Source organism: Aquarana catesbeiana, linkage group LG06 (assembly GCF_042186555.1).
Source record: "Aquarana catesbeiana isolate 2022-GZ linkage group LG06, ASM4218655v1, whole genome shotgun sequence".
In the NCBI taxonomy this organism is placed as follows: Eukaryota; Metazoa; Chordata; class Amphibia; order Anura; family Ranidae; genus Aquarana; species Aquarana catesbeiana.
In genome coordinates, this window is record NC_133329.1 from 283,321,209 (window position 1) to 283,343,730 (window position 22,522).

The 22,522-nt window shown below is 42.3% G+C and overlaps 1 protein-coding gene across 3 annotated transcripts in view; it reads left to right on the plus strand.

The window, feature by feature from the left end:
- Nucleotides 1-22,522, plus strand: part of PIKFYVE (phosphoinositide kinase, FYVE-type zinc finger containing) — a 455,233-nt gene that overhangs the window by 376,366 nt on the left and 56,345 nt on the right. For all 3 annotated transcript variants that reach the window (XM_073633422.1, XM_073633423.1, XM_073633424.1), the window contains one exon: nucleotides 3,202-3,378. In XM_073633422.1, the coding sequence (XP_073489523.1) occupies nucleotides 3,202-3,378 (177 nt within the window). The remainder of the gene's footprint in view (nucleotides 1-3,201; nucleotides 3,379-22,522) is intronic.

Sequence of the window (22,522 nt, forward strand, 5' to 3'; positions counted from 1 at the left end):
GAAAAAGGTAATCTAGAGGTTATTTTGGATGGTGTAAAAGGTGATTTATCTAGAAATGGGAGGAGGACCTGGTTCGAATCGCCACACATTATCACTGTTCCTATTTTGTGTGTATTAATCACTTGTAATATATGTGAGAGGAATGGTGTAGGTTGTTTGTTAGGAGCGAAGTAGGAAATCACCGTGATTGCTGTATCCATTATATAACCCATGAGTATCAGGTATCTACCTTCTGGGTCTTTAATTTCTGATGATAAGGTGAATGGTGTGGATCGGTGAAATGCAATTAGAGTTCCCCTTTGCTTGGTACAGGCAGAAGCCGTGTAAATTTGTTGATAAAAAGGAGAAATATATTTTGGAGTAGAATCTTTGGTGAAGTGTGTTTCTTGGAGGCATACTATGTGAGCCTTCTTGTTATGAAAAGTACGGAAGGCTTTGGTCCTTTTTTGAGGGACATTTATTCCCTGAACATTCAGGGAAAGTATATTCAGTGGTGCCATGGCAATAGATCAAATAGTTTTGACTTACTTTTTGTTATGCAGAGCTGACTGCGCAGATCAACCCGTGTGGACTGAAGAGATGAATAGATAGAAAAGAAACCAGTGAATTCTGGAGTAAAGAGTAAACAAAAAACATATGAGATTAGATGATACATTGTATAAATTATTTTTTTCAAGTAATCACAATTTACCCGTGAAAGAGAATAAATATCTCTCTCAGGGGAATAAGTGCCTTCGTCACACTCCCACATAATATGGTTGGGAGAATGAGGAGGGCTAATGGGGGTACACGGATCTTCCGCTTACAGGAGAGAAGTGCTATGTCAAAAGACATCAAAATGATGTTTCATTAATTGGAGTGCAGAATATAGTTTTTGTTGAAATTATTTATTCCAGGGTGGTTGTATATGGTTAGTCTTGCCCTAGGCTAAATAATTCAGTTAGAAAGGTACTGTTAATAACTTTGGTATTGATGAAGATAGTTTGAATTATTTTGGGATTTTAACCCTTTTAGAGTAAACAATTACATATTTTATTCATATGCAACTGTTTAGATATGTTAACTCATAAAATTGAGGTTATATTGCTTCAGATTAGAATAAACAAAAACATAATTCTAGGAACTAGTTAGGTAATAATATATTTGTTTTAAGAAAAGAAAGAAAAAGCTTCCATTACTTCTGGATTATTGAACATATTTGTCCTAAAAAGTAATAAATCTATTGTTATTACCTGATAATATATAATTGAACAAGAATTTCCTTATTTCACTTATATATTCTAAGGCTATATGAATCAGAAGTAATAAGAAATATAACTGGAATGTAACATGATCCCACACAGTGTGTGACTATCAGAATGCAGTTACATTCAGTTATAAATATAGGTTTTTTATAGAGAACCATCTCTTAGTATAATAAATGAAGAGATATCAGGAATTAGGATGTCAGTCCATTGAATCTTCTTGGTCCATGGATGATGTGGCATAACGGCCTCTTTTGTGAGAATGATGATTCCCATTTTGTTCTGAAATTTTCTGGGTGCTACCTGAAGGTGAAGATGATGCCATTCTTCTGCGTGTGGGTTCTGTCAGATTTAATTTTAAAAGGGTTTGTTGTAGTTCATCTGCTGATCTGCTTCTGTAAATTGTACCTTGGTAGTTAAATCTGACTGAAAAGGGGAAACCCCATTGATACATAATGTTGTGGCGTTGCAGTTCCATTAGTTGGGGTTTCATGGATCGTCTTTTAGTAATAGTAAGTTGGGATAGGTCAGCAAAAATTTGATAATTGTGTCCTTGAAAATTAAGTTCCTTTTTTTCTCTTGCAGCAATTAGTATTTGTTCTTTCGTTCTGTAATAATGAAATTTTGTGATTATATCACGTGGGGGTCCATCTTTCTTTTTGGCTGTGAGGGTTCTGTGTACTCTGTCCAGTTCTAAACGTTCAATAGGGATATCTGGCTTTAGTTCTTGTAATAGAGCAGTAATAGTAGATTGCAGGTCTGTCACAGTTTCAGGTATTCCCCTTATGCGCAAGTTTGAACGTCTGGCTCTATTTTCGTAATCTTCGAGCTTAGTTTGAAGTATTAAATTCTCTTTTTTTAATTGTTCCAATTCTGTTATATTTTCTTGGGTTGTAATTTCAATTTCATCCATTTTTATTTCTAGGGCTGCGGTGCGGTTTCCCAGCTCTCTTATTTCTTTGGTTAGGCTTTTTGTTATTTGGTCTGAGGTTTGTTATAAAGCCTTATGAAGCATCTTTTCAAATTGTAACAATATTACTGGGGATGCTGAGAAGGCTTGTGGAGAAGTTTGTGAGAGGATTTGTTCTGTATCTGACTCAAATGGAGAGTCTTGCTGTGACATTTTCTGTCTGTGAGAGCGCCCTGATGCTGTATCTTGTGAGGTGACTGGAGCTGCTTCAGCTGCAGTGAGTGCCTGTGAGCTCTTTGTGAGGTGATTTTTATTTCTGCCACGGTTTCCTCCCAGTACCATATTTCCTGCCCAAACTTTCACAGTTTGTTCCCAGGGGCAAAAAGGTTCAAATGGATACCTTTTGAGCCTGCAGGCTCCGCTTTGTCCTTCTCTTCTCTCCTCAGCGGTGTGGAGCTCTAACAATGCATGTCTGCTCCGCTAGGCTCCGCCTCCTGCCCCCCCTAGAGTTTAGTTTTAAAGTTATTGCATTTTTTTTTTGTTTTGTACAGGAGCCTGCAAAGTACTGTAACTGATCAGTGGATTGCAGTAACGGTTTTAGACTTCTCACATTCTCACTGCAGCTTTCTACTTGTACTTCTGTACAGGCTTTCAGTTTGAAAGCTGGTGGGAGTGTGATGGACCATTAGCGCACTTACCGCTTTACATGAAACTACGAGTTTGTACATCTGTGGCAGATGGGAGTTTATTAACAGATCCCTGTAAATGAATGATGCGGCTCTGAGGGCGGAGCCCTGCACATCTGTGCCAATTTTAAAATGTGACAGCAGTTGTAGAGGAGAGAAACTCTCACCTGCTGTCACAAGGGGAGGGGGTGTGGTAGAGGGGTGCTGAACATGTTACGTTACACCTTAAACATGGCCGTAACCTATTAAAGAGGTGAACCTATCCTATTGGCTTTTTGGAGGATTTTTCTTGTTTGCACATTTCTAAGAAGGGTAAGAAAGCATTGCTTTGATAAGTAACTGTTTTTTTTTTTTTTTTCAGAATTCTCAGATGCTAATGCAAAATTTTATTGCCGTATTTATTATGCTGGAGAGTTTCACAGAATGCGCAAAGTTATCTTGGGAAGTAGCGAGGAAGATTTCATTCGCTCCCTTGCGCATTGTGTGCCATGGCAAGCTAGAGGTGGCAAGTCAGGAGCAGCTTTCTATGCAACAGAAGGTGAGAATTTAATAATATGTAGTATTTTATGTACTCTTTAGGCCTTATTTAGATGTCTGGATCGCTCTCCAGAGGAATTCAGAAGAATTATGACACTAGCCATCTAAGGGCCTATGTCAAAGGTTTTAGCTCAGGTCAGAATTCCTTTTCTCCCCACACTAATCACTGGGAATGGAAAAGCAGCATTATGCAGCTTAAGTCAGCTATAGGCCAAATACACCCATCAATGAAATAAATTATCTCAAATGTGTCTCAAGCTGATCTCAAATGCAAGCTGATTGCAGAACTGTCATCTGTTCCAGACTTCACAGCAACATGGTGGTTAGATTATGTATAAAAAAAAAAATAGGGTGGTTTCACAAACCTACTATGTTGTTGGATGACCAGCTATCTGCCCTAGCACAATCCACTGTGATGGGATATTTTGGCTATAAATGCTTTGTTGTATTCCAGACACTCATTTGAACTACTTGGCCACTTGGAAGAGTGGTAAAACATCTTCAATGTTTACATCAAATTTTTTTTATTATTTTGAAGTTTAACATAAATATACATGCATCACAAAGGAATGACAGATGAGGTGCATTGTGTTACACAACTGGAGGAAGTCCAAAGAATCTAGGAAGAGCTCAGCGAGCTAGGGATATGAGCAGTAAATCGACTTCAATAGTACATTGCAAATCTATAAAGTTACCATTGAAGCCTAATACATTTACATTAAATATGCTGTATGATGCGTCGGGCATTGGAAGAGTAAACAGAACTTTACTGTGGTGTGATCAAGGTGTGCCAGAGGAGTCCCCTTTTACGCCTGGCACCCCCAAGGGGATCAAGCTGTGCCAGGCGGGGGTCTCAACCCCAGAACCAATCCCTCCATCCCTCCATCCCTCCCCACGGCATTGGTTGATATAATTTGTACCAGAAATTCCTATATGCAACTGAATCTCGCATCTGTTAACTTCCATATAAACTTCTGTCATCCTACTTATTAGGAGATCATTGAAAGAGAACAATAGAATGGAGTAGGAAGTATAAAGAAAAGATGAGAGAGGAGATAGGGGTTGACATTGTCTATCATCAAGTTTTGTTGGAGAATCAAACAAAACAGTATGCTGAAAAGTTTTTCTTGGTACATTATCTATGATATTTTCCACTGGGCAGCTTTAATGGAGATGTTTGGTAGTTTCAATGCTTTAGCTACAGTTCAGCGCCCACTAATATAAAGTGGATTAGCCTCAGATTATTTTAAGGTGTCTTAGGAATCTTTTCGTTGAGTAGAGCTATCGTTGGGGACCTAGGTACCTGGCTACCAGCGAGCTTGTTGTTGACATTGTGTTGTTAGTTGACATCCTCTGAAACACAGGGAATCAGCTGAGGTGTACATAGAGGCCAATCTGAAGTAAGTGTAGTACCACCTAGAGATCACCTTCAAACTGGCCTCTGTGAGGGATGTATTTAAATCGCCCTTAAAGGATTTAAAGCAAGCAGTCTGCCAGCTCTCCAGGTTCCAGCTGAATCGGAGGTCCTCTTCCCATTTAGTCATGAAAGGGGATTTTGTCCAGCCACCATTTGAATGCTAGAATGTTCAGGCCTGAGGGAAAGTCAGGGTTATTGAACAAATGGGATAGTGGTTTGCTAGCTGAAGTTAGGGACTTAGGCTTGCGTAAATGGTCCCATAGGGCTAGGGAGTGAGAAAGGGTTGGAGACATTATTGGTGGATGGGATTTTGGGAGGCACCACATTAAAAAGTCTAAAGTGTGATGGGGAACTGCTTGCCTTTCAATTTGGACCCAATCTGGTTTTTCGTATCTGGAATAGATTGAGATCTGTGCTAGACTAGCTGCAAAATAGTATTGGATTAATTTTGGAAGACCTAACCCTCCCTTTTTCCTATGACAGTACAAAGAGCTTTGTGCTATTTTGTAACCTCCCTTGCCCCATATGAATTTCAGAATCTTACTCTGGAAGACCCTAATGTAGCCCATTTTGATTGGGATGGGTAGGGAGCGAAACAGATAAAGGAGTTTGGGGAGTAAAGTCATCTTTAAAGAGTTTATCCATCCAATCCAGGAGAGGTTGTGCTTGTTCCAGGCCTTGAGCTCTAATTCTAGTTTCCAGAACATAGGGGGTAATTGCTATCATAGAGGGATTCCGTCTTAGGTGTCAAGTTAATTCTCATTTATTCTCCATGGTTTTTGTCCTGATTTAGGGGATGTTAGACAGATGGTCATGCTTACTATTGCATGATCCAATAATACTATGTCACTGATTCGGGATTGAGAGACTAAAGGGACTGCGTGCATGTGTATAAGGATGTGATCAATTCTGGCATGCGTGGTGAGAAGCAGAGTAGTGCGTGAAGTCTCTTGTGGAGAGAGCACATTTGTTCTTCCCATTTGCCCTTAACTAAAATGAACCTGCCCTCCGTGTCTTTAAACTCTGAGGTCCAGTTAAAATTGCACGTTTTCACAAAGGCTATGGCCACTCCTGTGGTTTTGTTTTCTGCATTTGCGAGATAAAATTTAGAGAAGTGCGCATGCAGGAACTTAGGACTGTACCGACCCAGAAAGTGAGTCTTCTGCATCATTGAAGTTCAGGTTGAGGGATTTGTATGAGTTAAAAATTTTCCTGCATTTAAGACGAGAGTTTAAGCCTTGCACATTGTGAGAGGTGACCTTTATGGTGTATAGTACGGAGCTAGCCATAGGAGCAAGAAGGGAGGGGTGTAGATGCATTCACTGTCACTTACCGTGGGAAGTCTTTGTGTTCAAGCAAACTTGGAGTCCGTCCCCCGTACCACCCCCCCCTCCCTTTGAGCCGTAAAGAGTTCTTGTTTTTCGGAAGCCAGGAGCCGAGACGATCTGCCAGAGATAAACTTGTTAGCTGTTGCATGATAGGCAAAACATGAAGAGAAAGATGGAGAAATAGAGGAGAAAGAAGAGAAGATCTTCTCCCTAAGAAGTTGACAGGTCCCAGGGGGGAGAAGGGATCCCCAGGAGCCATTGTACGCAAAGAACAATGAAATATATCAGAGTGAAAAATCTCGGACGTCCTATACCCTGAAGGCTAAACTGGGTTCAAGGAATAGGCGAAGGCACATGGGTACCACCCCAGACCAGGGCGCCCAAAAAAAACCTACTATATAGCTGTAATAAGAATAGTTATTAGGAAGGAACGCTAAAATATGACAGAATAAACTGGGAACTTGCGCTGATTTAAGAAAAAAAAAATCAACATAAGTGTTTTAGCAGAAGAAAACTTGTCCCTTCAGATTCACCACCAGGGGGATTTCTTGCTTCTCGGAGTATCAAATCCTTGATGTAATAGGGTAGGAGCAGTGATGAGTTGAGGGGTAAAAAATCCGGGGGGGGGGGGATAGAGGGATGGTGGGGGGGTAGGTAAAGTGGGGGTAGGAAAGATGAGGGGGGGAGCCGGATACTATAGGACACACCCCGCACATTTTGTGAACTGGGTGCGTCCTTAGAATAACCAAAGAAAAAAAAGGGGGGGGGTGAAACTGAACCGAATATTTAAAGTGGCCAAGGACCACAACAGTGGAGAAAGGGTTTAAGACCCCTTACCGGCCGGTGGACTTAAGTCAAATGTCAGAGGATCTGACATCATGTTGGACAGCTGATTGAATCAGAGCTTTTTGAAGTGGAACCTCAGGTAGGACTGTTTGTCTTCCGATTTTCTTTCTGTCATCTTGGACCATAGGGGGGTCAATGGGGTGGGGGGGTCTCTTAGTGGATCCTGAAGAGGAGGAGGATGTTTCCATTTTTGAGTCCTGAGAAATTATCAGGTTTAGTAGTAGTTTTTCTTCTGTTGCGAAGTTGGAGAAGGCATGGTTTTGGCTCATGTAGGAGAATTTTACTGCAAACTGAAAAGACCATTTGTGAATCAAAAGTAAGAAATACAGTGTGGCGCTAAAGTGAACTTGTTCCTCGGACCAATCGGGGTTTATCCCCGGTCGGTCCACCAGTACCAATATCAGAAGGGCCTACTTAAATCTTCAGGTACCGGCAGAGAACGAGGGGTCTAGAGCCATATTGTCCTTAGATACCGCCAAGGCTTTTGATAGCCTGGAGTGGGAATACCTTTGGTGGGTCCTGGAGAGGTTTGGATTTGGCCCCGTATTTATCAATTGGTTAAAAACCCTATATAACCATCCAAAGGCAATACTCAAGGTAAATAACGACTTCTCGGAAAGCTTCCCCCTTGAAAGAGGAACTAGGCAGGGCTGCCCCTTGTCACCTTTGCTGTTTGTTTTAGCTATGGAGCCATTGGCGGGAGCAGTAAGATTATCGGCCGAAATACAGGGTTACCATAGGAACAGCGAGGAAGAGAAAATAGCGCTTTTTGCGGACGATGTTTTATTCTTCCTTGGGGACACGAGCCCCTCATTGGAGAAAGTGGTTCATTTGGTGGAGGACTTTGGTAAGTTCTCAGGCCTGACCATCAACTGGGAGAAATCATCGCTTCTGCCGATTGATCCATTGGCCAACCCTATTCCACCGAGCCTACCTCAATTAAGAGTCACGGGGAAAATGAATTATCTTGGCGTTGTATTATCCAGGAACCCTGAAGAGTTTATTGAGGACAACCTGGTCCCTCTCTTACTGAAATTTAAAAAAAAGTGCGATATCTGGTGTAGACTTCCTCTTTCTACAGCGGGTCGGGCTAATTTGATTAAAATGATATGGCTGCCCCAGTTGCTATACCTGCTCCACAATTCACCAGTGTGGATTGGGGAGAAATGGTTCCAAAGAATTCAATCCCTCTTTAGGGAACTAATTTGGAAAAAAGGGCAGGCCAGGATAGGCTTACAAAAATTACAGTGCCCCGATACGGAGGGGGGACTGGCGATCCCCCACCCGTATGCCTACTTTTTGGCTGCTCAGCTGCAGCAAATTGGCGGATGCGCCACTGATGGAGGGGGAGGCAAAAGTGTCCAAATTATTCTACAGGGAAGCCCTCATAGCTCATTAGTTGAAGCACTGGAGGCAGATTCGTTACAACGGGAGATCCCAACACTTAAAATGATTACTAAGGTTTGGCAGGCAGCTAAGCGAATAATGGGGTATAAGGGAAGTTCGGAATACTCACCAATTTGGAACAACAGGTTCCTGCAGGAACTATTATCAATGGATAGAAACAAGTTGTGGGAAAAGAGTGGGATAAGCCGACTGAAACAATTATACGAGGGGGACACTCTGAAACCCTTCGAGGACCTGAGGCATGAGTACGGGTTGCCAAATCGAGTATTCTTTAACTATCTACAGATCAGGCACGCCTTGAGTAAACAGTTCGGAAGACAACCCCTCATATGGTGCAAGATCCCACTACTACAAACAATAATAAAATCGGAGACCTCCAAGGGGTTAATTACAGTGATATATACCCAATTAATAAAGAAAATAAACACACAGGCAGGCTTTCCCGGGGGCAGGGACAGGTGGGCGGCTGACGTGGGGGAAATTACGGACACACAGTGGAAAAGGATTCTGGAACTTGGACCAGAGGTGTCGGTTTCTCCCGCGCAAAAAGTCTCCCACCTGATGCTGCTACATAGATCCTACTATACACCGAAAAAGCTTTTTATATTTGGTCACAGAGCTAATGATGAATGCCCTAGATGTGGAAATACAGGCGATCTAATCCATATGTTCTGGAGGTGCCCAAAACTAGTCAGGTACTGGCCCGAGATCTTAAAGAAAATAAATACCACGTTTAAAACCAACTTAGAGTTAGATCCCAAAACCTGTGTGCTGGGATACGTCACCAACAGTCTGGGAGATAGAAGCACGGCGGTAGTGGCAGCAAGATGCCTGTTCCAGGCCAGGAAACTGATTGCACAGTCATGGCAATCAAAAACTCCTCCTACCCCGGAAGACTGGATTAGAACGGTCAACTCCACTGTGTGGAGCGAAAGAACATTCTACACTAGGTTAGGCAATCATAATAAGTTTGCGAAAATGTGGAACCCGTGGATCCAAGCAATGCCTTGTCCTTCAGCAGTGTTATCTAGTACTGAATTTACCTGTTCTCCCCATTAAAGGAGTGAGGCTGAGCGAGTAGTAGTTTATAGATTAGAGTCGAGAGACAACAATGTATCAAAGTAATATTGACCAAAGTATGCGCCCGAGGAATATGGGGGTACAATAAGGGGGGGTTAAAAGGGGGGTGGGGGGGAGGGGGGGGTGCACCAGCGAGAGAAGTATTAATGCACAAACACATATAATAGTAATACGAGGATATGTGGCCAATTGATCCTGAGAGGCAGGAAATAGGCTCCATACTTGTATCGCGGCACTTTTATAATCAATTATACACTAAAATGTATATGGTTACACAATACCTTTCAAAAAAAAAAAAAAATAATAATTTTTGAATGGCCACAATGATGTGACTGGATTAGAGACATACATGAACATTACTCTGAAGGAAGTCTCTGGATATAGTTAACTGACGTGGCGCAGAGAAAAAAAAAAAAAAAAAGAACTTGTTCCTCGTTTGGGCCAGACCTACTAAAATATCAATCAGAGGGCCAAACCTACCCAATGAGGTATTTAATCAAATAGGATTTTTTTAAATCCTGTGGAGAAAAAAATAATAAAATCATTGAATAAACACCCCTATAGTCTTCCTTATCAGGTGTGTATGAAATGTATCCAATAAAGTACAACCAGACAAAAAGCTGATTGTATTACCATAAAGGGGATATCTGTGTTGGGATTAGTGTGCTTTTTAATCATGAAAAAAATATTAAAAAAATAAAATAAGAAACGTGATGTTCATATTAAAATTCGTGAATCAACATCTAATGTGCTAAAACGTGGTTCAGCAAACGTGTTTGTCTGTTTATAACAGGTGTCGTACAAGGTACGTAAACTATATTAATATATGTAAAAAATAAAATATAAAGAAAATATATCTCAATATAAGTGCAATCATATATATAAATGATGTTCATAAACACACTCAATTGAAATCAGATGTGAGTCCCAATGCTGAACCTATGAAGGGACACCTAGATACTTGGCCGCTTGGGCTTCCTTTGAACAGCCAGGATGGTTCCCGTATATTCAGATGGTGAGACTGAAGATATAGGTATGTAAAAAATACTCTTACCAAGAGTGGTGGACTCCCCAGCCAGCGGCTTTGGAGTCAGAGTAATCTTGTGGTCAAACGAACGGCAATGAATGGAACGCTGCTTCATCCGCTAGTAGAAATGCTGGAAGGTGGGGGTCTCCACCGGACGGTCCCCCACATTACAGTGCTCTAATCACCATACAGCTCCTCCGGTGGAAAAATCAAAGGAGAAACTCCACTTAGCGTGAAACTGCTTCAAAAGGACTTTAATAAAAGCTTTGCAATAAAAGAATTACACTGGCTCATGGATCACAACAGAGACCAGGTATAGTAAAGATATATTGGCCCATAGACAACAACAGAGGCCACAGTGCCAAAACATATAAAATCAATAAAAAAGCGCTTATTCGTTCGTGGCATAACAGGCATATCCAATCCGACGCGTTTCGTCCGCTAGGACTTCAACTGGGGTGTACACCCCAGTTGAAGTCCTAGCGGACGAAACGCGTCGGGTTGGATATGCCTGTTATGCCACGACCAAATAAGTGCTTTTTTTATTGATTTTATATGTTTTGGCACTTTGGCCTCTGTTGTTGTCTATGGGCCAATATATCTTTACTATACCTGGTCTCTGTTGTGATCCATGAGCCAGTGTAATTCTTTTATTGCAAAGCTTTTATTAAAGTCCTTTTGAAGCAGTTTCACGCTAAGTGGAGTTTCTCCTTTGATTTTTCCACCGGAGGAGCTGTATGGTGATTAGAGCACTGTAATGTGGGGGACCGTCCGGTGGAGACCCCCACCTTCCAGCATTTCTACTAGCGGATGAAGCAGCGTTCCATTCATTGCCGTTCGTTTGACCACAAGCTTACTCTGACTCCAAAGCCGCTGGCTGGGGAGTCCACCACTCTTGGTAAGAGTATTTTTTACATACCTATATCTTCAGTCTCACCATCTGAATATACGGAAACCATCCTGGCTGTTCAAAGGAAGCCCAAGCGGCCAAGTATCTAGGTGTCCCTTCATAGGTTCAGCATTGGGACTCACATCTGATTTCAATTGAGTGTGTTTATGAACATCATTTATATATATGATTGCACTTGTATTGAGATATATTTTCTTTATATTTTATTTTTTACATATATTAATATAGTTTACGTACCTTGTACGACACCTGTTATAAACAGACAAACACGTTTGCTGAACCACGTTTTAGCACATTAGATGTTGATTCACGAATTTTAATATGAACATCACGTTTCTTATTTTATTTTTTTAATATTTTTTTCATGATTAAAAAGCACACTTACTAATCCCAACACAGATATCCCCTTTAGGGTAATACAATCAGCTTTTTGTCTGGTTGTACTTTATTGGATACATTTCATACACACCTGATAAGGAAGACTATAGGGGTGTTTATTCAATGATTTTATTATTTTTTTCTCCACAGGATTTAAAAAAATCCTATTTGATTAAATACCTCATTGGGTAGGTTTGGCCCTCTGATTGATATTTTAGTAGGTCTGGCCCAAACGAGGAACAAGTTCACTTTAGCGCCACACTGTATTTCTTACTTTTGATTCACAATTTGTCTAGTTGTTGTGTTGGCAGATTTTTATATATTCTTTGGGATTGGCGCAATATTATCATTTTCATTTTGAAAAGACCATTTGTATTTGATGTCCTTCTGGGCCAGGGCAGACAGTAATGGCTTCAGGGTGCGTCTACGTTGAATGGTTGAGGGTGCCAGGTCAGCGAAAATCTGGATTGTGTGGCCCTGACAGGTTACCTGGGGTAACGCGCAAGCTTGCTTCATGACAGCTTCTTTTATTGCGTAATGGTGAGACATGCGGGTAGGTTAATTGGATCCTGTCTAAATTGTCCCTAGTATGTATGAATGTGAGTTAGGGACCTTAGATTGTAAGCTCCTTGAGGGTAGGGACTGATGTGAATGTACAATGTATATGTAAAGCGCTGCGTAAATTGACGGCGCTATATAAGTACCTGAAATAAATAAATAATAAATAAATAATAAAATTTGACTATTTATGTCTCTAGGAGAACCGTCCTTCCTGGGGGGGTCTCAGGGCTCTGTGAGCTCTTTCCAATTATAGACGCTGTTGCTGGATGTTGTGTAACAGGGTTTTAATCAGGTCTTGGGTTGCTGCAGATACATAGATCCTAAAATTATACCATCTGGATCTGTTTTTGAAGTCATCTATGCACGATAAAGCGATATCTAGTTGATCCTGCAATGTTTGGGTTAGGTCTGTGTTTTGGTTAGAGACTGTGGCAGTAAGCTTCAATTTATTTTCTATTGCTTCCATCCGGTCTCCTATGTTTTGCATGTCTGATTTTATGTACCCCGTTATTTTGGCCGCCGTTTTGGCTAATCCCCTTTCCAGGAGAGCTGACAGTTTTTGTTATATAGGTCTGCCACCTTAAAGCTGTGTTCTTGGGGGTGTAGGCATGGTGTGGTGAAGTCAGGGTAGTTGGGCCTGCCAGGCCCTGCAGGGGAGAAAGCCTGGTCTGCAATGGTGTGTCCAATGAGCGATTTCTGTGGAGGTGGGTGAGGGGGTTATGGCCTGCTGGCAGTTCCCAGGTAGAAGTGGAGCGTATGTTAGCGAGGCTGGGGTGAGCACTTGCCTTAGTTCTGTGGCTCCGTCTATACTGGGAGCATAAAGCTGAGTGTCTGCATGCGACCGCGGTGGTAATCTTTGTACACCCGGCTCGGGTGGATGACTTGAATTGCGGACCTAAATCTCAGCGTGCAGCCGAATTGCTCATTTTATTGTGATCGCTGGCGGTTGGGGTGGCGGGACCCTTTACTGGTGCCCTTCCTGGGGCAAGCGGAGCTGGGAGCGTTGGTCTGGGGAGGCGCGGAGGTCCGGGCTCAAGCGGCCACCTTGGATCTCTCGCGCATGCACACCCAACATCTTCAATGTTTAAGAACAAGTTCAGTTTAATGTATCTAACTACCACTAGCTGTGGTTATAAATAAAACAATGTTTGAAAATCTCTCCCCTGAGCCTGACATTTCTCTTGTTGACACCATTTCGCTTTGTAATAGCTGAAGTGCTGCAGTCATAATAGCCTTGGAGCCTAGTATGCAATTCTTAACTGTTTTGTATGGAATTAGCCTTTCAAGTTGGCAATACATCAAGATATATGATCAGGCTCTTAAGTGGTTTTTCTGTTCAGTTTAAAACACACCCAGTATTCAGTGGCTGTCAAGTGGGCTATTCATTATGGTCACTGTATATACATACTTTCTATAAAGTATGTAAACACCTCGTAATTGTTTTCTGCAGTAATTTGCCATAAAATGTGATCTGATCCTCAACTAAGTCACAACCATAGACAAACACAATATCCTTAAAGTGATTCTAAACCCTGAACATTTTTACCCTAATGCATTCCTGGCATTAAGGTAAAAAGTTTAGGCATCGGTTTTGGCCATTCACCCCCGCCCCCCACCTTATACTTACCTGAGCTCTCATTTGATCCAGCGCTCTGCACATCTGCAGCTCGTCTGTCCTCGCTTCTGGGGCTCACAGGCTTTGCTGAGGCAGCAGGAGCCATTAGCTTCCACTGTTGTCAGTCAAAGCCAGTGACGGAGTGTGAGGTTGAGTCCCACTGTCTGTCAATGGACACAGCAGCGGGGCTCAGCAGGGAAGCCCACACAAGTGCCCCAATGGGATGCTGCTTCCTGTTTTGGGCACTAACCAAGAGGAGGAGCCAGGAGCGCCAGCGGGGGACCTGAGAAGAGGAGATTCGGCGCCGCTCTGTGCAATTGTTCTCCCCTCTCCCCAAAAGGAAAAATTTAAGCTCACACTTAAACTGTGTATTTTGTGTCTAACAAATGTTAGGCTTGCTCAGTTTGGTAGACAGGGTTGTATTGATGTGTAGTAGGCGACAGGACTACATTTTTGTTTTATTTTTTTCATATCGTGAATATACCCACCTCTGTTTTGACCGAAGCCATTGGACTGATATCTGGACCTGAAAAGGTTGCTCATCCCAGGGAGCATTGTATCTGCTACCTAACCCCAGGTTACATATGGCAAAGGACCTTAGGCATTTATAAAAGGTTCTAATATTTTAAAGGTGTAGGTGATCCAGAAATGGACCGAAGGTGCTTACAGAAGTGGTGCAGTTGCATGTACAGTGTTCTTCCGAAAAAGCCATAGGTGCCCCTTATAACGCCTCAATAATCCATAGGGATTACTTTCTGTCCAACATGACAGCTGATTGTAACCCAGTGGCCTTTCTGGTAAGCTGAGAGGGAATGCTGGCCTAAGGCACAGTAGGCAGGACTGGTAGCCCCCTTACTAACAGATGAGTCGCAAGAAAACCTACCATGATTTGTAGTTGCTGTGGCTTATGACCAGGTCAAACAGGAAATATTACCATGGCTGGATGTTACCTTGGGCTATTCATACATAGCACTTAGCAGCTGGTCCTTCCAAGTTGAGAAATATCCACATTCACAGATGTTCAACCTCATCCTCTTGGCCTTGAAATGGCTGCAACCAGTTTCCCTTTCTGGGATGCAGGTAGCTGAGTGGGTAATCATGGACCACTATTTTAGGTCCTTGCCAACTGCCCACCAAAAATAAGTGAGACAATGGTAGCCAAAGTCAGTTGATCATCTGATAGAGCTTATTGACGGGTACATTGCAGCTGAGTACTTTATCATCTCTCCTGCAAGCCCACAAGCTTTTCACCCAAACCCCTCCTGCAACCGATTTAGACTGTTCCAGAGCAAGTGGATAGTATGCATGGCAAAGAGACCGAGATGATAACTTTGGGTATGAGGTCTGGAGATTGGTATTCCAAACCAGGGAAGAGTGTCCATCAGCAGATCTAACTTGGAAAATGTTAAAAGTTTAATTTGCAAGAAACTTGGGTATGTTGCAGCAAACTGTCCATGCACAATGTGCAGTCTTACATTTCTTTCAGAGATGGACAGCAGACTGTATTTGTCACTATGTCATGCACTGCAGTGCTGGTGATGGAGAAGCACTTGTGTCCAATAATTGTGAATGACAAGCACGTTATTGCTTTGCTAGACCTGGGCATCTGGGTAACTCCAGTGAAGCCCAAGGTGACTGTCCCTGTGGACTTCCAGGCTAGAAGCAGTACTGCAGTCTGTATAAATAATGATACTCAAAAGTATTCTATAGCAACCATGAAGCTTGGAACGGCGTAATGTGATAATTGAGACACACTTCCCTGGAACTCTGGGACCTAGACCAGACCTAGTCATAGAATCTGAATCCGAATCCTTGGCATGCACATAAAATTTGGATTTGAAGGATTCCACTTGGGAGCCCCCCATTTTTTTCCTTTCTCTCTTCTTGCAGAAGAACTAGAGGAATCTAACCAATGAAAATGGACAGCCCTCTGCTGACGCTGAGGTTACTTTAGAGTAGCTGCCTCCAAATTGTGGCCCTTTGCTTGCATTTACGTGGCCTTTGGGACGCTATTCCTCCCACTGAAATTAACAATGGGACATGATTCCTCCCACTGACACCAATGATGAGGAATGATTCCTCTCACTGACTATTATTCCCACGGGCCATACAGAAAGGGTGGTACTGGAGCCCACCCATAGGCACCTGTTGGGAGGTCATTTGGCTATTGAGAAAACCACTGAAAGCGTTTTTACAAAAGTTTCTGGCCTGCGGTAGAAAAGGAAATCGAGAATTATTGTAAATTTTGTCAAGTTTGTCAAATGGGAACAGAGGGACGCCAGACTGAGTGTAGTATAAATCATATATTTAATAAAAACAAGTAGTAATTTGGCAAATAGGACGTTTATGAGACTCCAGGGCTGGTGATTTTCACCACATACTGAACTCTAATTTAACCTGTGATTTACTACTTGTTTTTATAAAATGTATTATTTATACCGCACTCAGTCTGGCGCCCCTCTGTTCCCATTTCTACACAGAGCCTATCACTTCACTCTAAGGGAGCTGCCTCCAGGTGCTAATCGTACAAGATCTTGGATCATTTATGGACCTTATGTTTTAACAAATGTTTTAATAATACGTGTGCTAACACACACATTTTATGTATACCTATATTCCAGTTGCTATATAATAGTGGTGCACTGAAATTTTGGCCGCCGAAATATATCGGGCGAAAATGGTGTTTTGGCAGGCAGCTGAAAGAAAAAAAGTGCCGAAAAAGGGGCATGGCCATCCCGCCGGGTGCCGCACATGTATCATCCCGGGGCGTCACTGTCGGTCTCCCCTCACTCCTGCTCTTCTCACTCCTGTCATGAGATGCAGCCTCCCCAGTGTCCCTCCTCCTAGACCACCTCTTGTGATAGACGGCACACTGATCCAATGCCAGGAATCATTGTGCCATGTGTCATAGGAGGCGGGACATTATTACAGTGGCTGCGCGGTGATTCAGATCCAGCTCTGACACACAGCATTAGATTGCGCTTACCAGGCACTGGCAGGCTGTATTTCATAGGCACTGGTAAGCTATACATGATGGGCACTGGTAGGCTGTACATGCTGGCGACTGGTAGGCTGCAGATGGGCACAGGCAGGCTTCTGCGTCTGATGGGCACAGGCACTGGTGAGGCTGCATGAAGGGCACTGGCAGGCTGCTGCATCTGATGGGCACTGGTGAAGCTGCATTGATCTCTTGTATCATATCTGCAGTCTGACCGTCTCCTGTATCATGTCTGCTAGAGGTGCACCGAATGGAAATTTTGCTAATACCATTAGCAATGTGTTTAAGTTCAAGTAAGAGATTGCAGACATGATATAAGAGTTTGTTAGAGACTGGGGACATGATACAGGAGATGGGTTAGAGACTGGGGACATGATACAAGAGATGGTCAGAGACTGCAGACTGCATTTTTCTTGACATTTCTTGCACTAAATGTGCCAATAATGGCCAACAATAAATGTAATAATTTAAATTGATGATATTAATTAAAAAGTTGACTATAATACAATTGTATATAAAAATATAAATATTTTTTAAAAACTGTCATTTTCGGTATCGGTTTCAGTTTTCGGCCTAGTGCATCGTTCATTTTCAGTTTTGGCACCAAAATTTCCATTCGGTGCACCCCTACTATATCACCATATCTAGCACCACTGTTCACCCCTGTTTAAGTTTGTCAATTGTCTGCACTCTGTTTCATAATCCATGAAATGCCCTTTAAGAAAATTGCCATGGACCTTGTGGACCCAGTCCTGAAGTATGCCCAGAGCCATCAGTATATTCTAATTATAGATTATGCTACCCGGGCATTGGTTTCCCAGATCTCAAAAAATATTGCTGGGCATGCCATCTCACTAGAATTGCAGATTGATCACTACACAACCAATGTAAAGATTGGGTGAGACTGGAGGACTCCTTTTCTCCTTTGCCACTACGATCGACACCATGGCTGTCGCCTAAACACATCCCCTTCGCTGTCAGAAAACACCCTCTCATTAAACCAACTCTCTGCTGCTTCAGAGAAACTTGCAGAAAACTACACATCTCCTCCACCCCGGGACCTCTAACGCCTATAAGACTCGACTCAACCCGGCCTTCCTCCCTGGAATGTCTGCACAATTCCTGACGCACCAATGTCAACACCCAGACATATTAGCTTATCAATTTTTCCACAATGGCACTCTCCTAGAACGCTTAGAACTAACGCCCACTGTCACAAACAGCCCTCTACTGTTCTGGACTTATTTTCTCAACTTCTTACAAGAGATTAATCGAGACTCTTCCATCACTCGATCACTTACTCCATTTGAGCACCTGTGCTCCCAATGCAACCCCCAACAACACTTAATCTCCAATATTTATTCCATGCTATTTGCGGAGATCTTCCCTCCCCTCCTTATCTCCTGATGATAATATTTTCTGGATATGTTATATTTTCAATAAAAATCTTTTTGGAAAAAAAAGATTGCTACCCATTACTCTGAGGCAATGCTTCTATGCAATTTATCAGCTACGTATATCACCTAGGAACTGCTCCAGGTATTCAGCCAAGCAGAAGTTCCTATGGAGAGCCTTACAGACCAATACACCCTATTTATGTCATGAGTAACCAGAAGTTGTGCAAATTGTTTAAGGTGACACATCTCCAAACCTCCTTGTAATACACTTAGGGGGTGCCTTGGTGAAACAATTTAAAAAACCTTGGAGCATGTTGAAAAAAAGCTGACAAGGGTAGAAAAATTGTGACTTCTTACGTTCTTGATGTTTGCAATCCATAGAAAGTTCCTCTATGGTGTACTCCCTTTTCAAATTGCTCTATGGGAGAAGCCCTAGGGCACTTCTGGTCAAAGAGACTTGGGAAGTAGAGCAGACACCTCACAAAAGTCTGATTAAACATTTTTCACAAATGCAGGATAGAATTTCAGTAGTGAAGCCAATTGTAAAGGAGAATTTAACTCGGGCCTAGCAGCCCAACAAAAACACACATCAAGGGTGCCATGGTCCACACTTTCTCACCTGGTGACAGGTGCTGGTTATTGATCCTCCCTGTTGAGAACAAGTCCTCTTAAGTGGTAGGGTCCCCTTTGAAGTGATCTAGTTTGGTTACAAAAAAAAAATACCTGGTCAGACTTTAGTTGTGTAACATGACATATTTTCTGTGTCTGGGGTATGTTAAACCTAAGCCCTACTGAATTTCTGAAGCAAAGCGTAAAGGAGTCTGTGAGGAAGTGAAAAAAACATGCTTGAGTTAGGCATAATTGAAGAGTCCAATTTGACTTGCCCAGTCATTTTGAAAAGCCAGATGAGCTCATTGACAGACTTGGGGACAGCCCATTCGCTAACAGTCTTGGACTTGACAAAAGGGCATTGGCCTATTCTCCTGACTGAAAGTGCTAAGGAAGAGATTGCATTTTTCACCCCTAGGGATTTTCTTTTAGCATAAAAAGATGCTTCCGTTACATTCTAGATGGCCATGGACAGAACCCTAAGATTGCACCAGCAGTATGCTGCAGTGTAATAATAATAATAAAAGGTGCAGCGCTAACTCAATGGGTGACCATACAGAGAAATATATAATATATAATAAACCGGAAGCAAAAAGAAATGTCCAACAGTAAATGTCCCAAAAAGACTGACATAAATCCACCAGAGGTGTGATGATAACAGCAGACAATGATGTGTGATACTGGAACCCTTCACCATAGATCGAATGGCCTCTCACCTGGTCCTAAAGATAATCAGGCAATGATACAAGATCGGCAGACAAGGAGATCTACATGACAAGGGACTCCTCCGGATGATCAGATGGCAGGTGGGTATCATAAGCATGTAATCACAAAAGGGACAGACATAGTGCTCTCCGTATTCAAATGTTTATTGTAAAACGAATAAAATCAGACTTACATATCAGGCACTTCACAAGTGCCAGGAAACGAACATGGACACACAGTGTGTGAGCGGTGGAGCATGCGCAGTAGCAGCGGATGACGTCACGACGTCACGTTCTAGACGCGTTGCGTCCCAGTGGGCGGGGACTTCCTCAGCAGATGTCGTGACTACGTGGGCACCCGCGCTATAAGGATGATTTCAATGGAGGGGTAATTTTTAAATGGCAAAACACTCCCATAGTAGAGGAAACTGCCCCTAATTCTCAAACCTCTCAATTGAGTGCTGAAACTGCTCCTTCCAGTACTTCTAGAGTGAATCCGGTTTATGAATATGACCTCCCCTACCCTATTGAACCCCAACCTTACCATAATCAAAATGTCTTCAGGAAAGTTAATAACAAAAGAGGGAAAAACACAAAGGGAAGAGGGAGAGGGAGAGGAGGAAGCTCCAGGCCATACACTCAACAATCACAGAATCTGAGATATCCACCCCCCCCTAACCCCCCTCCTTATAGGAACAGCTATCCAAATGATAGAAGAGAGGGTCATTTTAGAGATAGTCCTTATCCTGTGTATGAAAAATCTATCACTACACAGAATAGGTATGCACCACTCACAGAATATAATTACCGTTACAATAATGATGATTTTTTAGGACAACGGGGGGCACCGAGATACCCCCCATCTCAGTATCCGGTTGCCCAAGAGGAACCTTGGCGACACCGGGCACCACACACACCATCGAATCCCAATCCCCCCCTAAAGCGAAAACAAAGAGAGGAAGCAGAGGGGGGAAGCGAATACAAAAAATCCAGGCCACATCAGGTTTAGGGATTTACAATCTTAGTCATGCTGTCCTTAGTGACGATGAAGTTAAGGTCCTTGATCGTGGCTTAAAATTCGCACCCATAAAAAATCTCAACAAATTTAGTGCGTATGTGAGTATTCAAAAATACATTAGAACATTGAATATGAAAAAATATTTTTTGTCCCATCCCTCTCAAGGGCCCAGGCCCTCTGGACAAAATTACTCCACTTTACGTAACAGATCTACATTTAACCCTCAGATCTCAGACAATAAACATTTAGATGTTTTTAAAAATATGGTCTCCAAAGATTTGGAGAAATTACATATTAAAAAAGTTTCTGACCCTTTGTTCATCAAACGGGGAATTAAATCCTTAACTGAACGAAAGGACATTGTGATCCGTCCGGCGGATAAGGGAGGTGGGCTGGTTATCCTTAGTAAAGAATATTACCAAAATGAAATGTCCCGCCTTTTATCAGACCGTGACACTTACCATGTTCTTAATAAAGATCCCATGTTATCTTTTAAGGACGAGCTACATAGCATTGTTGAGGACGGTAAAGACCGTAAAATCCTGAATAAAAAAGAGGCTTTATACTTGGATCCTTTATTTTGTCGAACACCCATCATATATTTCTTACCTAAAATCCATAAGGACACGGTTAACCCCCCGGGACGACCCATTGTCAATGGGATCGATTCTGTATCCGCAAGATTAGGACAATATATCGACTTTTTTTTGCAGCCCTTGGTCATGCAAACTCCAGCATTTTTGAAGGACACAAAACATATTATTCAAATTCTTGATACTTTAAACTGCTCGCCTTCCACATTCTTGGTAACAGCGGACGTAAGTTCACTGTATACTATCATTGGCCATGAGGATGCAATGACTTCAGTTGAATGGGCATTAGCTTCGTCTTCCCTTTCTGGTGGTCACCAGGAGTTCCTCTTGAGTTGCCTGGATTTCTGCCTCAAGAGGAACTATTTCTGGTATGACAGAGAATATTATCTGCAGACCAGGGGTGTTGCCATGGGGGCCCGCTTTGCTCCCAGTGTGGCTAATATCTTTATGGCCCACTGGGAGGATGAAGCTGTCTTTCTCCATCGCCCCCCCGAGCTGTTGTGCTACAGGAGATTTATTGATGATCTCATCTTGATCTGGAATGGCGAGAGATCCAGGTTGGATGAGTTCATTCAATCATTAAATAACAACTCCAGAAACATATCTCTCACATGGACCATCAGCTCTGAAAAAGTGGTGTTTTTGGATTTATCTATTAGTATCTTGCAAAATAAATTCTCTCTTACTAACTATTTTAAGCCCACCGACCGTAATTCTTATATTCCCCTGGGGAGTTGCCATCACAGTTCTTGGCTGTGTAACATCCCCAGGGGGCAATATATAAGATTGCGTCGGAATTGTACTACTGTGGAGGATTTTGTCAGCCAGTCTGAGGTCCTCACCTCGAGATTCGAACAGAAGGGGTACAATAGGGCCTTATTAGATGAAGAGGTATCTAAAATCATGTTATTAGAGAGGAATGAACTGATTGCCAATTCCTCTAAGCCCCTTGCTAATGATAGCCACAATTTCAAAATGGTGTTGGATTACAATATTCAACACCGGAAATTTGAGAAAATTATTCAAAAAAATTGGGCTATTTTGAAACAAGACAGAGTCTTAGGCCCCATACTACCTGATAGACCTCAGTTTATATACAAAAAAGCCCCTACGCTTAGGGATCGCTTGGCACCCAGTGTTCTTGACCCCCCAGTACCTACCTCAGATAAGCTTTTTTCCTTTTTGGGAGGCTTTTATGCCTGTGGTAGATGTGTCCCCTGTAAACATTCTAAGGGTAATATCAAAAAGAGGAAAAAA